The sequence below is a fragment of the Furipterus horrens genome, unplaced genomic scaffold (assembly GCF_987537825.1).
Source record: "Furipterus horrens unplaced genomic scaffold, mFurHor1.1.pri manual_scaffold_11, whole genome shotgun sequence".
NCBI lineage: Eukaryota > Metazoa > Chordata > Mammalia > Chiroptera > Furipteridae > Furipterus > Furipterus horrens.
In genome coordinates, this window is record NW_028327181.1 from 81,976,565 (window position 1) to 81,990,442 (window position 13,878).

General features: G+C 51.1%; 2 protein-coding genes and 1 pseudogene across 2 annotated transcripts; all 3 read right to left on the reverse strand.

The window, feature by feature from the left end:
• Window positions 1-17: 17 nt before the first annotated feature.
• On the reverse strand, window positions 18-4,125 carry LOC149998602 (uncharacterized). Its single transcript, XM_090292620.1, has 5 exons — window positions 2,595-4,125; window positions 1,623-1,766; window positions 1,172-1,243; window positions 321-1,088; window positions 18-154 (listed from the first exon to the last, which is right to left on the reverse strand). The coding sequence occupies exons 2-5, from the start codon at window positions 1,711-1,713 to the stop codon at window positions 18-20; spliced, it is 1,068 nt and encodes a 355-aa protein (XP_090148746.1). The 5' UTR covers window positions 1,714-1,766; window positions 2,595-4,125.
• Window positions 4,126-5,427: 1,302 nt separating this feature from the next.
• Window positions 5,428-10,717, reverse strand: SPATA32 (spermatogenesis associated 32). Its single transcript, XM_090257566.1, has 3 exons — window positions 10,619-10,717; window positions 6,810-6,995; window positions 5,428-6,427 (listed from the first exon to the last, which is right to left on the reverse strand). The coding sequence occupies exons 1-3, from the start codon at window positions 10,715-10,717 to the stop codon at window positions 5,432-5,434; spliced, it is 1,281 nt and encodes a 426-aa protein (XP_090113692.1). The 3' UTR covers window positions 5,428-5,431.
• Window positions 10,718-12,792: 2,075 nt separating this feature from the next.
• LOC149998604 (zinc finger CCHC-type and RNA-binding motif-containing protein 1 pseudogene) lies at window positions 12,793-13,285 on the reverse strand (annotated as a pseudogene).
• Window positions 13,286-13,878: the final 593 nt, after the last annotated feature.

Below are 13,878 nucleotides of genomic sequence, written 5' to 3' on the forward strand. Positions count from 1 at the left end.
TTCATTCAGTAAATGCTTTACTTGTACAAGTTCTTCATAGTAGGTATCCGCGAACAGGCTGGCGAAGGGGAAAAGGGATGCTTCTGTACTAGAGTTGGGGGGGAGGGAGCCAGCTTCGAGGGGCGTACATCCTCTAGTGGCTGGTCCGAGAACCCTTCGGGAGGTGGAGGGGGCGGGTGGACGGTCCAGCCAGTTATTCGTGTTAGAGACGCTGGATTAGCTCCCCCACCAGTCCCACTTCCCGCCTGGGTACCGACCCTATTCTCCCCTCGAGTGGCCCGCCCCGCCCGCCGGCCCCGCCTCCTTCCTCCGGCTCTCACCTCGGCTGCGCTGCCTCGGTTTAGTCCGGAGCCAAGAGTGGCTGGAGGTGTAGGACTTGGGATATCGCACTTCAGAGCTCGGAGCCAGGTTAGGTATCTGAGAGTAGGGGCTGCATGAACCTGAGGCGGGGAAGCCGGGAGGAGAGAAAGGAGGGGCCCGTCCTGAGAGCCGGTCCTGAGTGAGAGTCCTCCTCTCCCGGGTCCCCCCAGCCCCACAAAGAGGCGCACCCGCTTTGTGCAGTCTGTGCAGAAAGCTTGCCAGCTGGGCGTTCGAGAGGCCGCTGAGCCGTGCGGCCTGGCAGAAAAAGTTGAGGCCATGGTTACCGCGCGCCGTGCAGCCTCGGCCCCAGGACCTGCCCTTGCAGCCTGCGTTCAGCGGCAGAACCCGCTGCGAGTAGTAGCTTGAAGGAGAAAAGCGGAGCAGCCACCTCAGACACCACCTCCACACTCCCCTCCATCTCACAGGTGGGGAAACCAAAGCAGGACAGGCAGGCACTTGTCTCTGGCCTGGGGCTGGTGGGGCCCTGGAAACTGACCCAGAATTCAGGGCCCCTGTCTCTGGGGCAGAAACATCAGGGAACCCCTGCAGGGGGCAGAGTCTGCTCCCCACCACCCTGGGCCCTGAAGCTGGATACAGTGGTGCCCACCTCATCACCTCCTGCACTGACTTGTAGGGCACAAAGCCCTGCCTCATCAGCTTGAACAGTATCTCTAAGAAGAGGGTCTGCAGGCCTTGGGGGTCCCAGACCCGGGTGTTTCTCACCTGGCCTGGTGTCAAAGAACATGGGGGAGGGTAAGGAGGAGTCTCCCTCAAGCCAGGTCCATCTTGCCCCACCAGCCCTGCCATTTACCCAAGCACTGAGCGAGGCGGTGGCTCTCAATGAAGACACCCAGGAAATCTTTGAAGCCTACAGTTCCATCACCTGGGAAGAGAGAGGAGGGGGTGCTGTGGGTGCCTGCCCCTGCAGAAGGCCTACCCTGCATCAGCATTAGGGGCTTGCCAGAAGTTCCAGGCATTAGAGGAGCCAATCCTGACTTCAGCCAGGTATCAGCCCTGGCGGAAAAGTGTAAGGCCATGGTGACCATGGAGAGTAGCCCTTTGCTCAAGGGAAGTCCCAAGTCAGATGAGGATTAACACAGCAGAAATGTTTAGAGGTTATGGGATAGGCATGTTGATCAGGGCAGGCTTCCTGGAAGAAGAAACTTTAAAATAGGACCAGGCTAGGGATTCTGTGGGCAAGGGAGGCGTTCTTCAGGGCTAGAGGTGGGAGAGGATGAGAAGACAGAGAATGGGGTACCCACCATCCAAGTCTGCCTGCCGCAGAGCCTCGCACATCTTCTGTGGGCTCAGCTGGATACCCACGGTGCACAGGGCAGCTTTCATGCTGCGCATGTCCACAGTGCCAGTCGGACTGGAGCTGAACAGTTTGAAGATATCCTGAAATGCTGAGGGTGGGAAGAAGGGCAGACAACAAAGTGAACCGCACATACGAGAACCCTGAGATCTGTCCACTCTAGCTCAGATGGGACTGAAGACTTGGGTCATTCCAACCTCCTGGGTACTATAACTTTCAATATAAGGAGTAACAGTGGCTCCTGTGTGTTGACAGTTGTTTAGTGCCCATTCCATTCTCCTGTCCAAAACCCATGTTTGGACATGTATGAAAAACATTCAAAACTCATGTCCAAGGTCACACCACGAGTAGGGGCAATGCTGGGCTTTGGACTTCGGCAGCCTGGCTCTGGAGCTACAATGCTTTGAGGCTGCAGGAGCCCTGCTGGCACCTGGCAAGTAGCAGGCACAGAAAATTATTGATGAATAAAATGATTCTGCTTTGCAGGACCTCTGCCAATATCAAGTCATGATCTTCAGGGAGCACTGGGGTCCCCAAATATCAAAGGAGTTTCTTCTACCCCAACTTCCACAGCCCCAGACCCAAGGGGTGTAGGGGACTCAGGTTCTTTCTTTTCCATCATTTACCCCAATATTCCTCTTCCTTTCCTTCTTCCATCCTATTTTTCATCCATCCATCCACCTACCACTCAAATACTTTGCTGTTCACCAGTCCATCCCTCCCTTTGTCCTACACACACACACACACACCAGTGAACCCTGGGGTTGTAGAGATGAGCAAATTACAATGGCACTGAGGGAAGGTTAGAGTACAATCACTGTTCTTTGCAGTAACCCCAGCTTCTGCGAAGGCAATCCTTATAGTTGTACTCTGAGCACCCCCTAATTGTTCTCCCTGCTCCCAGCCATGGGGCCCTTACCTGACAGCTGCCGGGATGTCAGTGGTAGCAGGTTCTTATCTGTGAAGCTGCCTCAGAGAAAGAGGTTGAAAAGGCCTTTGTACCTGCTGCAGAGAGGTGCCAGGGCCAGGCGGACCTTACTCCAAGCCCAGCACCTCAGGCCTGGCCTCTAGTCCCTGCCCTCACCTGAGACCCAGCACCTGAGCCCGACTCTACTGAATGGGTAGCTGCAAGGCCTTTGAACTCCTTGGCCTTCCGTGAGACCTGCTCAGTCCCCATGGCCATGGCAGCTGCTGGCTCTATCTGGGTCAGCAGGGCCACGTGCTGCTGCAGCCTCCTGTTCTGTGTCTTGCGGGCCTGCTCCTCTCCTGGGTCTCGTGTGAGCAGTCTTCGAGGCTTCTGTGGAGGCCTTGGAGGTGGGGAGAACACATTCCCCACCAGACTGCAGGGGACCTGGGACCAGGCCTGTGGGTACATAGCTTCACCTCCTCCCAGGAACCCCCACACCAGCTGTGTGCACCCACTATTCAGGGGGTTTTAGGGACAGTAGCTTGTAGTACTAGTGGACCCTCCCCTAGCCTTAGTCACCTGTGCATTCTCTGTACCAATGGGGGTCTCTTGATCTCCTGCCGTCTGCTATCTGAAAGGCAGAGCCATAGGCTCTGAGGCTGGTCTAATTCTCCAGGCCCGAAGCTCCCAGGAGGGCCTTTGGGGTGGATTTTAACATCTTTTGGCAGGGGTGCCCTCTCTCCCTCACCGTAGGCCTGCTCCTCCTGCTGCTTTATTCCTTTGAGTTTCTGACTCTCTTAAGGCATCTGGATTTGCAACTCCACTCTGGAAGCTAACACAGGAGGCAGAGGCCCAGAGGGAGGAAGAAGCAAGTCCCAGAGTCCTGAAATCAGAGCATGGGAGGGTGGGGTCCAGCCCAAGGTGAGGCTCTGGCCTATCTTACCACAGCTCCTGCGGGAGGAAAGGGTCTTGTTCTACAAACTGCAAATCCACAAACCACATGAAAAAAAAAAAAAGTCCACGAAGATTGGTCTCAACAGCTGGGTGACACCTCTGACCGCCCCCACCACCACACACTCACCTCTGCATATCCTCCTCCTCCCTCCTTCCAGCCTCCTGCCCCTTTCTCCTGCATCCTCCTGCCCATTCTTAACTGATCACCCCTTCATAACCCCACTCTCCCAGACCCAGGGTACCTCTCTTCCCATTTTCCTCTCAAGGTGGTCCAGGCCCATTAGAATCTGCAAGGCTGGGCTTTCCCTTGACAGCGGGCCTTGGCCCAGAGTGGGTCTTAAGGCTAACCAGGGCACTGTCTCCCCCTTTTCTCTCCCCGACTTCTCTCTTCATGTCCATGTCCATTCCAGCACTCAGAATTCCCTTTCCTCCTTTGCTGCCATTTCTCTCCTCTTCCAGAACCTTCTCCACATGGTCTACCTTCCCTTGATTTGGGGAGGCTCATGCATTTGTGTGCATGTTTAGTGCCTGTCTGTGTTTATGTTGTTTGTGTGCATGGCATGTGTGTGTGTTCTATGTGTGGATGTGTTATGTGCCTGTCTGTATGACAATCCAGTCAGTTGATGGGGTGTCTGCGTGTGCTCATGGATGTGTCTGGGTTGCCAGCACTATTACACATGGCTCTCCCCTACATTTTGAGGTACCTCCCACTCAAGGCTGTGGAACCCTGGAGGGCAATTCCTCTGGCTTCATTCCTTCTCTCCTTCCAGGACACCACCCCTTCCCCTGCCAGGCCTTCCCCACGGAGAGAAGCAAGAAGAAAGAACTCCCTTTGGACTCGCCTTCTTGCCTGCCCAGCCCACCCCCAGGAGGCTCTCTCCTCAGGTGACCCCAGCGGGTCCCTGGCTTCAGGCTGAGAGGAAGCCCTGCTTTATGACCTGAGACACTGAAGCCTCAGAGAGGGCACTGAGTCCTCCCCAAGACTAGTCAGGAGTCTCTGTTGCTGGCATGGAGGTCTAGTGGAGTGGGGCAAACAGGGCTGACACAGACAGCCTCAGGGGGCAAGGTGGGGCCAGTGGGGCTGGAGTAGATAAAAAATGGGGGTGGCATCCCTAAAAAGCTGTGACCAGGACTTCGCCGCCAGGTGAGCTTTCTGGCCCAGGAGTGCCTGCACCAAAAGTCTGAGGGGACCAGCACTGGAGGCTTTATTGGTTTTGCCTAAGTCATTTCTATGGAGACGAGGGGGCTGACATCTTAAAATGGATTTTCATCAATAATGGACTCCCTTTCTTGGTTCTTGGCACGGAGCTGTAATGCAAAAGAGAGAGTGTCACTTGGGTCCCAGTGGGAGGGGCAGGGGAGAGGGATGAGCCCAGAGGCCACCCTGAGGAGGGCACTAGAGTAAGAGGACCTATTCCTGCTGCATGCTGATGGGCAGCTGACATTCTGTTGTGGCCATTCACCTAGGAAGCAGGGGTGCTGGGGAGCCTTGTTTCCTCTTTTGCCACTCAGTGGAAGAGTCCTGGGCTCAGGGCTGGAGCCATCAGATTCTCAGCAGGGCAGACACTGAGGGAACTCAGTGAGGGAGGGGTCATCTGCGCTGTGGGTGAGAAGCTTTCTAATGCTAGCATGGCCCTTCCCATTTTGAGCCCAGGTCCCTGCCCGAGCCCTGAAGTGCTCACTCTCCATGGGTCCCAGGTCTCCTCCAGCCCTGGCCCTGGCACTACACCTCAGTCCACCAGAACCTTGTTTTCAGCAGCCCTTATCAGGTCACTGAGACTGAGGTGGTGACATCACAGCCCACTCCACCCCCCACCCAGCTCCTCATTCCACTGTTCCCCACCCATGCGTCCTAGCACGGCCTCCTCTTGTGGGGAGCTGTGTGCCAGCCTGACTTACTCTTTCTTGTCTGCATTTGGGGGAGAGGCCATGGCTGGGGTCTGGAGAAATTTCACTTTCCCTTCAAAGGTAGCCCTCTGGAACCCTGGCTTGTTAACGTCAAAGAAAGGGTGAAGGAAGTTCTTGTCTTTCTGCTTGCAAGCTTTCTCTGGCTCCCCAGCTTCCAGCTGTTTCTCTGGTGGCTTCTCTAGCAACTCAGAGAGCGTTTCTTGCTCTGGCTCCTCCTTGTCAGGTGGGGTAGAGCTCTCCACCACAGGAGGGGCAGCACTTCTCACCACGGAGGGCGCTGGAGAGGGCTTCACAGTTCTCTTCATGTGCTCCAAATTTGGCAAGTCCCCTGTGCTGGAGGAGGCTATGGCTAGGGAAGTTGCTAAGTTGATCAAATCCCCGAGGCTGATAGTTGGTGGGAGACTGCAGGAGGATGAGTGGGTGCTTGGTGGCTGCTGTGAGCCAGTGTCTGGAAGCTCTGGCTGGGTGCTGGGGTCCTGGAGCTGCTTCTCAGAGCACAGGGTGTCCTTGGGGACTGACTCCTGGTTCAGGTGGCTGGTGATCTTATCTGTGCTCTTCTTGCCGGGCTGCCTGCTGATCTCCCTCTGCAGGCTCTGTTCTGAGGCCTGGATGAGCTTGTCTGCCCAGAAGAGGTGCTGGGAGGTCTGCACAGGGATGGAGCCCTGGGCACTGGACACTTGTTCCTCCTCCGTGGGGCTCAGGGAGCTGGAGTCCGACCCCATGCTCCACTGGCAGGTGTTCTGCTGCATTAGCTCCTCCATGTAGGGCTGGATGGATTCTATCCTGTACCTCTGTTCCTCCAGGTCTTCATTGCAGGCCTCCACGTTGGAGTCCAGCTTGGCCTCAGGCTCGAGCATGGATACCGGGCACCACTCCAGCGGCGGCACAGCCTTGTCCTCCAGTTCCATCTCCTGCTCCAATCCTGTGTCTAGGTCCAGGTCCACTTCATTTGGGGGCTCCAGCTCTACCAATTTGTTCTCTAGCTGAAAAGTTTCAATTGAAAGCTGAGGAGGCCCCTGCCCCTCAGGTCCTCCCTCGCATTTATTCCTGCCCTTTTCCCCCATTCTCACCCTCTGCCCCCCCACACTGCTCACTTCTTTCCCCACTCTTCCTTCTTTGCAGAGACCTGCTTGGGGCAGGAAGGCGATGTGAGTATATGTGTGTGGGGGGAGGGCGGGCGGTGGGGGGGGGGGAAGGGGAGAGAGAGAGAGAGAGACAGCATATGCCAACAATGGCCTGGTACTAGGGTCCCAGAACTGTCAAGGGTCGGGGTTGGTCAGAATTTAGGGAAGATGGATCTGGCCTCAAGGAACCCCGCCCTTTGCCTACCCCCTCCCTATAAGAGGTGACCCTGCCCACCATTACCTTTGTCTCATCTTCCTTTTGTGTTTGCTGGAGCTGGTGTTGGTTTATGTCAATCCTAAGACAGGACAAAGAGTGGGTGACAGGGTTCCATGGGGTTGGTGGGTTGGCTTCAGGGGGAAGGGGGCCTCTAGGGCCTCCAAGGCCCCCTGCCTTATACAGGGGCTGGCAAGATGCCCCCCAGCTTATCTACTGTCTCCACTCCCACAAAGAGTTCTGGAGTTGTATTCTCAAACTTGAGTAAGTTTAGAAAGTGCATGGAGAGCTTGCCAAATCGTTCCCCTCCCCCCACAAGGAAGGATCCAGTTGGTTGGAGGTGAGGCCCAGGAATGGTCATTTTAGTCAAGCATTCCAGCGACTTGATGCAGCTCTCATGGAGAACCAGTGCCCAGAATGTGGCTCCTCACAGAAGAAAAAGCCCAGAGACTTCCGGCCAAGATGGAGACCTAGACAGACACACTGCATCTCCCTCCACAACTAAGAAGAAATACAACTACCTCAAAACTAGAGACAACCAGAAGTTCCAGAAAACTGAGCTGCATGGAAGTCCAACAAACAAAGATATAAAGAAGAAATACTCATCCAGACAGGTAGGAGGGGCAGAGCTGGGGTGGAAAGGACGTGGTGTGGTGGTGGCAGCAGCGGCAGCAGCAGGGGCAGCAGCAGGTCAGTAGAAAGCACAGTCACACATTTAAAAAGTTGGGAGGGACACCTGGGGAGCGCTCCCAGCACCAGACCAGACTGCGCAGCTCATGGTCCCAGCAATAGGGAAAATAGAGCCTTATTGCTTTTGACTGCGCAAACGAGTGGGGATTGGAGCAGAGGAAGAAACTGCCGGTCTCTCAGCAGAGTATGCTTATTTAAAGGGCACCCACAGTCCTAGAACATCTGCAGACCTACCCACTCTGGGAACGACGGCCAGGGCAGCAGATGGAGAGGCGCCAGTCCCATATGGAAGTGGGAGAAGCACCTGGAAAAGGAGAGAGTGCTGAGCAAGTGGCATTGTTCCCTCTCAGACCCCTTCCCCACAAACAGCGCCACAAAGTGGTGAAACAGGTGGCTCTGTACTGACCAATACCTAAGGCTCCACCCCTTACAACGTAACAGATGCGACAGCTCTACTTAAGACACAAAGGCAAATAAACACAGGAGCCTGTCAAGATGAGGAGACAGAGAAGTATGGCCCAAAAGGGGGAACAGATCAAGGTTCCAGTGGGAGAACTAAGCAATGAGGAGACAGCCAACCTAACAAACAAGGAGATGGCCAACCTAACATATGCAGAGTTCAAAACACCAATGAGAAAGATGCTCACAGACCTGACAGATATGCTTAAGTATGGCAAATGTGTAAGGGAAGAAGTAAAGGCTATGCTAAATGAAACAAAGGAAAATCCACATAAACCAATGGTGAAGGGAAGGCAACTGGGGTTCAAATCAATGATTTGGAATATAAGGAAGAAAAAAACAGTCAGCCAGTACAGAATGAGGAAACAAGAATTGAAAAAAATGAGAAGAGGCTTAGGAACCTCTGGGACAACTTTAAATGTGCCAACATTCGATCCATAGGGGTGTCAGAAGGAGAAGAGGAAGAGCAAGAAGTTGAAAACTTATGTGAGAAAATAATGAAGGAAAACTCTCCAAATTTGGCAGAGGAAATAGACATACAAGGTCCAGAAAGCACAGAGAGTCCCAAACAAGCTAGATCCAAAAAGGACCACACCAAGACACATCATAATTAAAATGCCAAAGGTTAAAGACAAAGAGAGAATCTTAAAAGCAGCAAGAGAAAAGCAGAGAGTTTCCTACAAAGAGGTGCTTATAAAGCTATCAGCTGATTTCTGAAAAGGAACTTTGCAGGCCAGAAAGGGCTGGCAAGTATTCAAGGTGATGAAAAGCAAGGACCTACAACCAAGATTACTCTATCCAGCAAAGCTAGCATTTAGAATGGAAGGGCAGATAAAGTGCTTCCCAGATAAGGTAAATCTAAAGGAGTTCATCATCACCAAGCTATTATTATATGAAATGTCAAAGGGACTTACTTAGGAAAAAGATCAAAATTATGAACATTAAAATGACAACAAACTCACAACTATCAACAACTGAATCTAAAAAATAAAAAAAAATCCAACTAAGCAAAAAAAAAAAAAAAAAAAAAAAAAAAGAAAAGAAAAGAGAAAAAGCCCAGAGCACTGCCCTCCCCCTGACCTGCTCAGTCCCAGCTCAGCAGATGTGAAAAGCAGAGTGGGGTGGGGGTGTATGTGTGCATGTAAAGGGTTCCCTCAGTTTTTGTTGGCAGTGTGTTGCCATCTTGGTCCTTGCCTTCAGTACTCAGCTTGTTTGACCCCCTCTCCTTCCTTAGGAACCTGCTCACCCCCAACTTGGACAGCTTTGTTCTTAGAGAAGGGTGGATCTAAGGGGTCAAGTCCCACCCATGTCCCTGGGTGTGTGCCCCTCTATCCCTCAGTCTTCCTCTAAGGCTGGTGACTGCAGGCAGAAGCCCCTGCCAAGGCCTTCTGGGCTGGATACTACCCTTGGGGAGATTTTGAAAACAGGCAAGATGGAGGGAGATCCTGGGTTGGGGGATACTTGGAAAACTAGCAGTGGTGGCAGGGGGTAAGGTAAAGGCTGGCAGTCCTGGAAGGTGGAGGAGAGGTCCTCCGATGATGGGGGACTGGTTCTCACTGTGTGTCTATAACGTCCACGGAGTCCTTGATACAGCAGGGAAATCCATTGGCACCTGGCAGAGAGAAGGAGGTGAGGGCAGGGGAGCAGCAGGTGTGGAATGATCCCCGAGGGGTTCTGTAGCCTGCGCTGGTGGTGGTGCTTCAGCCACCCCCTCCCTCCCTCCCCGTCCCTCACCTTGAACTATATGCCATTCCCTCTCCCATCTTATCCCTTGTCTCCTCACTCTCCCCACCCAGTGCCAGCAGTCCTAGCCTTCCTGTCTGCTCCCCTCTACTTTCCAGGCTGGTCTGTGCTGGCTCTCTGTAAGGGTAGATGTTAACAGTACTCATGTCCGTTTACTGAGTACTACTAACCCAGGCATTATGTGGAGCACTTTCTGTGCTTTATCTCATTGATTGAACACAATAAAGAGGTTCTTTTGCCCAAGGTCCTTCAGCTGATCATTCAGGAAGCCAGCACTTGAATGCAGATTGGACTCAGGAAATGTAACTGCTGTTCTATCCAGGAACCTGGAACCGTGTGGGGTTCCCTGTTATGCCCACATGAACCTTGCTCATGTTCCTCCATTCCTGCCCCTCTGTCCCTTTATCCACTTTCTCTGGCCAGGCTTCAGACCCTGGCCCCTTCTACCCTAAAGCCTATCCTCTCTTTCCCTGGCTCCTCACCCCATCACCCTGGGATCACCCAGGGCTCTCACCCCAGGTGCTTGTTCTGAGGTGATGCTGACATGGATCTGGTGGCTTATGAGCCTGGACAACCCTCCACAGAGGAGTCTGACTCCTTGGGGAGGCCTCCCCACCCCAAGTACCCTCCTGGAAGCTTGTATCTTTCATGCTCTGGGGGTGGGAGGCACCAGGCTGTCGCATTCTTTGCTCCCTTTGGGTAATGGATAGAGGTTGATGGTGAGGTCATCATGGCAATGGGTAAGCTGGGTCCCCATGAGCCTGGAGTGTAGCAGGAAGTGACAACCTTGGCTCTGGCTGAGCAGAATCGCTCCCAGGATTATATCAGAAGGATCAGAACATGCTGTGGCCTCTTTCCAGAAGTGTAGAAGCTGAGGAGGGTCCTTGAATGACTGGTCCTGGGATTCAGCATCTGTGTTCAGCCTGGGGCATGGGATCCTGGACCAGCTGGTTGCTGGGTGAGGAGTCTGGGCACCACTGTGGACAGGCTCCCGGGGGTAGCTCAGTGGTCTCTTCAGAAGCCTCCACCTCCTTGATTACCATGACTACCACACTCTCTTGGCTTTCTCCCCATCTGTCTCTTCATCTCCAACTCTACCAAGTGCTGCTCCTCCCCAGGCTTGACCTCACAGCCTTCCTTGTTTGTTTACAAAGTTTCCCAGGCAATTGAATCAACATCCGCAGCCTTAACCCTTCTGTGAACAGCAGCTGGGTGTGGACAGAAGGAGAAATAATTATGGCGTGAACCTCACAGCAGCACTGGGGGTTGGAAACCAAAGTCTGATGTTGACTGAACTTGGGGCTTTTGTGACATTCTGTAGTATGTGAAGTAATTTCAATTTCCAATTGCTGGTTATTAGTATATAGAAATGTAGTGATCTGGTATCTTACAACGGTCCCAAAATCCTATTAGTTCTAGTTTTATTTGTTTTTTTATAGATTCCATAAGGTTTTCTCCATAAACAATAATGTGTGTGACTCAAGACAGTCCTACCTCTTCCTTTCCAATCTGGATATCTATTTCCTTTGCTTGCCTTATTGAACAATCTCTAGCACACTGTTGAATGGAGCGGTGGGTGGGCATCTTGCTTTCTTCCTGAGCCGAAGGGGAAAGCATTCAGTATATCACCATCAAGTATGATGTTACCTGTAATTTTTCTCACGGATGACTTTTACTGAGTTGATGATGTTCCCTTCTATTCCTAGTTTATTTAGTTTTTAATTAGGAAGGGATACTGGATTTTGTTTGATGATTTCTCTGCATTACTGATATGATCACATGGTTTCAATTTTATATCCTGTTAACATATCACACGTCATACACAACATGTTATATATTAACATACAAATACTGTTACATGTTATTCTGCTAATAATTCTTTTTATGGTAAAATACATTGATTTTTTAAAAAATGTTAAATCAATCTTATATTCCTGGAATAAATCTCATTAGGTATTTTTATACTGTTGAGTTTGATTTGCTCTTTTTCTTTTTTTTAGAATTTTCACATATATGTTCATGAGGTATTCTAGTGTGTGATTTTATTTTGTTGTAAGATTTTTGTCAGGTTTTGATATTAGAGTAATGCTGGCCTCATAGAATGAGTTGAGAAGTATTTCCTCTTCAATTTTCTGAGTTTGTGTAAAATTGGTATTATTTTTCTCTTTATGTTTGGTAGAATTCATGAGTGAAGCTTGTGAACCTGGGCCTGAAGTTTCCTTGGAGAAGTTCAATTACAAATTCAACTTTCAAAAAATAGATATGGGACTATCCAGCCTATCTATTTTTATTGTGGTAAGTATACATAACATAAAATTATTTATTTAAACTATTTTTGTTTTGTTTTATCCTCACCCGAGTACATTTTTTCGTTGCTTTTAGTGAGCGAGGAGGGAAGAGGGGGTTTAGAGAGAGGGGAAAGGAGGGAGAAAGAGAGGCTCCCCCATGAGAGCCTGAGCTGTCTTCTGTCTCTGGAATTCCCTTGTTTCCTACTGTGATGATGTTTAAGGCTCACCTCTTCCTGGAGACCTTCCGAGTCCACCTCATGGTCCTGGGCTTCTCTTCCAGTCACCCCACCTGGCCTCTGCAGACCTCAATTTGAGCGTATGGCCTCTTGCTGATCCTCAATTTGGGGATAGGGAGGGTATGTGCATTGCTTGTTTTGCATCTCTGATCCCCCGCACAGTCTGGCACAAGGTGATGCTCAGCAAAAGTCTGTGCAAAGAAATGAATTCCTTCTCCTCCTCACTCTGCCAAACCCTGCAGCTTAGCCTCCATTTCTTACCTCAAGTTCACACCCTGTGTGTCCAGATTGTAGTGTGGCCAATGAGGTTCTGCATGTCTGACCCTTCCTCCTTTGCAATCTCTCATCTCTTTATAACCTCCTCTACCTGATTCATCCTTCATCCTACCATGCAAATTAGAACTCTGGTCATTTGCAACCCCCTCAGCTCCCCAGCTCCTGATCTCCTTACTGCTGATGCTGACCTTGTGCACAGCTCCTTCTCCACCCCACTGCCTCTCTCCTCATCTCCCAACACCCGAGTCAAGACAAACCCAGGACTTACTACCTGCTGACACTCAGTGCTGAGTGCTTCGCACACATTCAATCCTTATAATGCTTTTCTTTATCCTTGGGTGTCTTTAGGGACCTCCTGAACTGGGCTTCCAGTTTTTTTGTTCTTCTTCAATTCTGGCCTTGCTGGAAAGCTATGGCCTGACTGAGGCTGCCAAGGGCAGGGTCATCTCCTTCATCTTCACTTTCTTCTACTTCTTCACTCACATTCATAACACTTCGATTTATCAAGGTAATTTTGTCTTCAGATGAACTCAGCTGCTCTTTCATTGGCAATAACAATGCTTGCTTTTAACACTCTGCCAAACAGCTATTTGTAGTTTATTGCCCTGGTACAGTTTTGTGCAAAGCCTTTACCCAAAATTAAAATAAATGCAACACCTTTACTCTCCCTGGTAGCTTTATCTTTCATTATAGTAACTTTTATAACTTTGCCATACTTGGAAAATATCCGGTATAAGTCATTGCTGGTCAGGGAAAAGTACAAGTTGGATACATACACTGTGCTCTTACTTGGGGCCAATCCACGTCTCATTTCTTCAGGTGGAGTGAGCCCTCTGCTCAGCTGGGGCTCAACCCCGACTATCCCCTGCCTCCTACGGCAGCCTTGGCATCATGGGTACTGGGAAGGGCCTGGCACTGCAGATGAGAAGGAAGCTGCAGCAACGCCTTTTCCTCCCTTAGTCCCAGGCTCCGTAGGTGGGTCCAGAGGCAGGTGCTTTGGCTGACCTACATTTTAACTTTAGTCAACTCATCTGACCCAGGGCCTAGCTAGCATACGAATAAGCCCTGAAGGAGGTGCAGTAAATGTTGCACACATTTGTTATCCCAAAAATTTGGGAAAAGAGATCAGCTGCTCTCTGGTTATTGGGTTTTTTTGCACATTTAAAAAATGCTGGCCCATGTATGTCTTCCTGGGAGAGGAGGTCCTGATTTCAGTGGGGATTTGAGCCCCCATTATTAGAAACCGGGAAGACCCAGGGCCCTGAGGGGCACACATCTTTGTTCCTTGGTACAGAGAAGAGTGCAAAGCACAAAGGAGGTGCTCATTGAATATTTGTTGAAGTGGGTTGCTTTCTGCTTTCTGCTTTCTGCAAAAGCTCCCAGCGTTAGCCAGCGACAACTGGC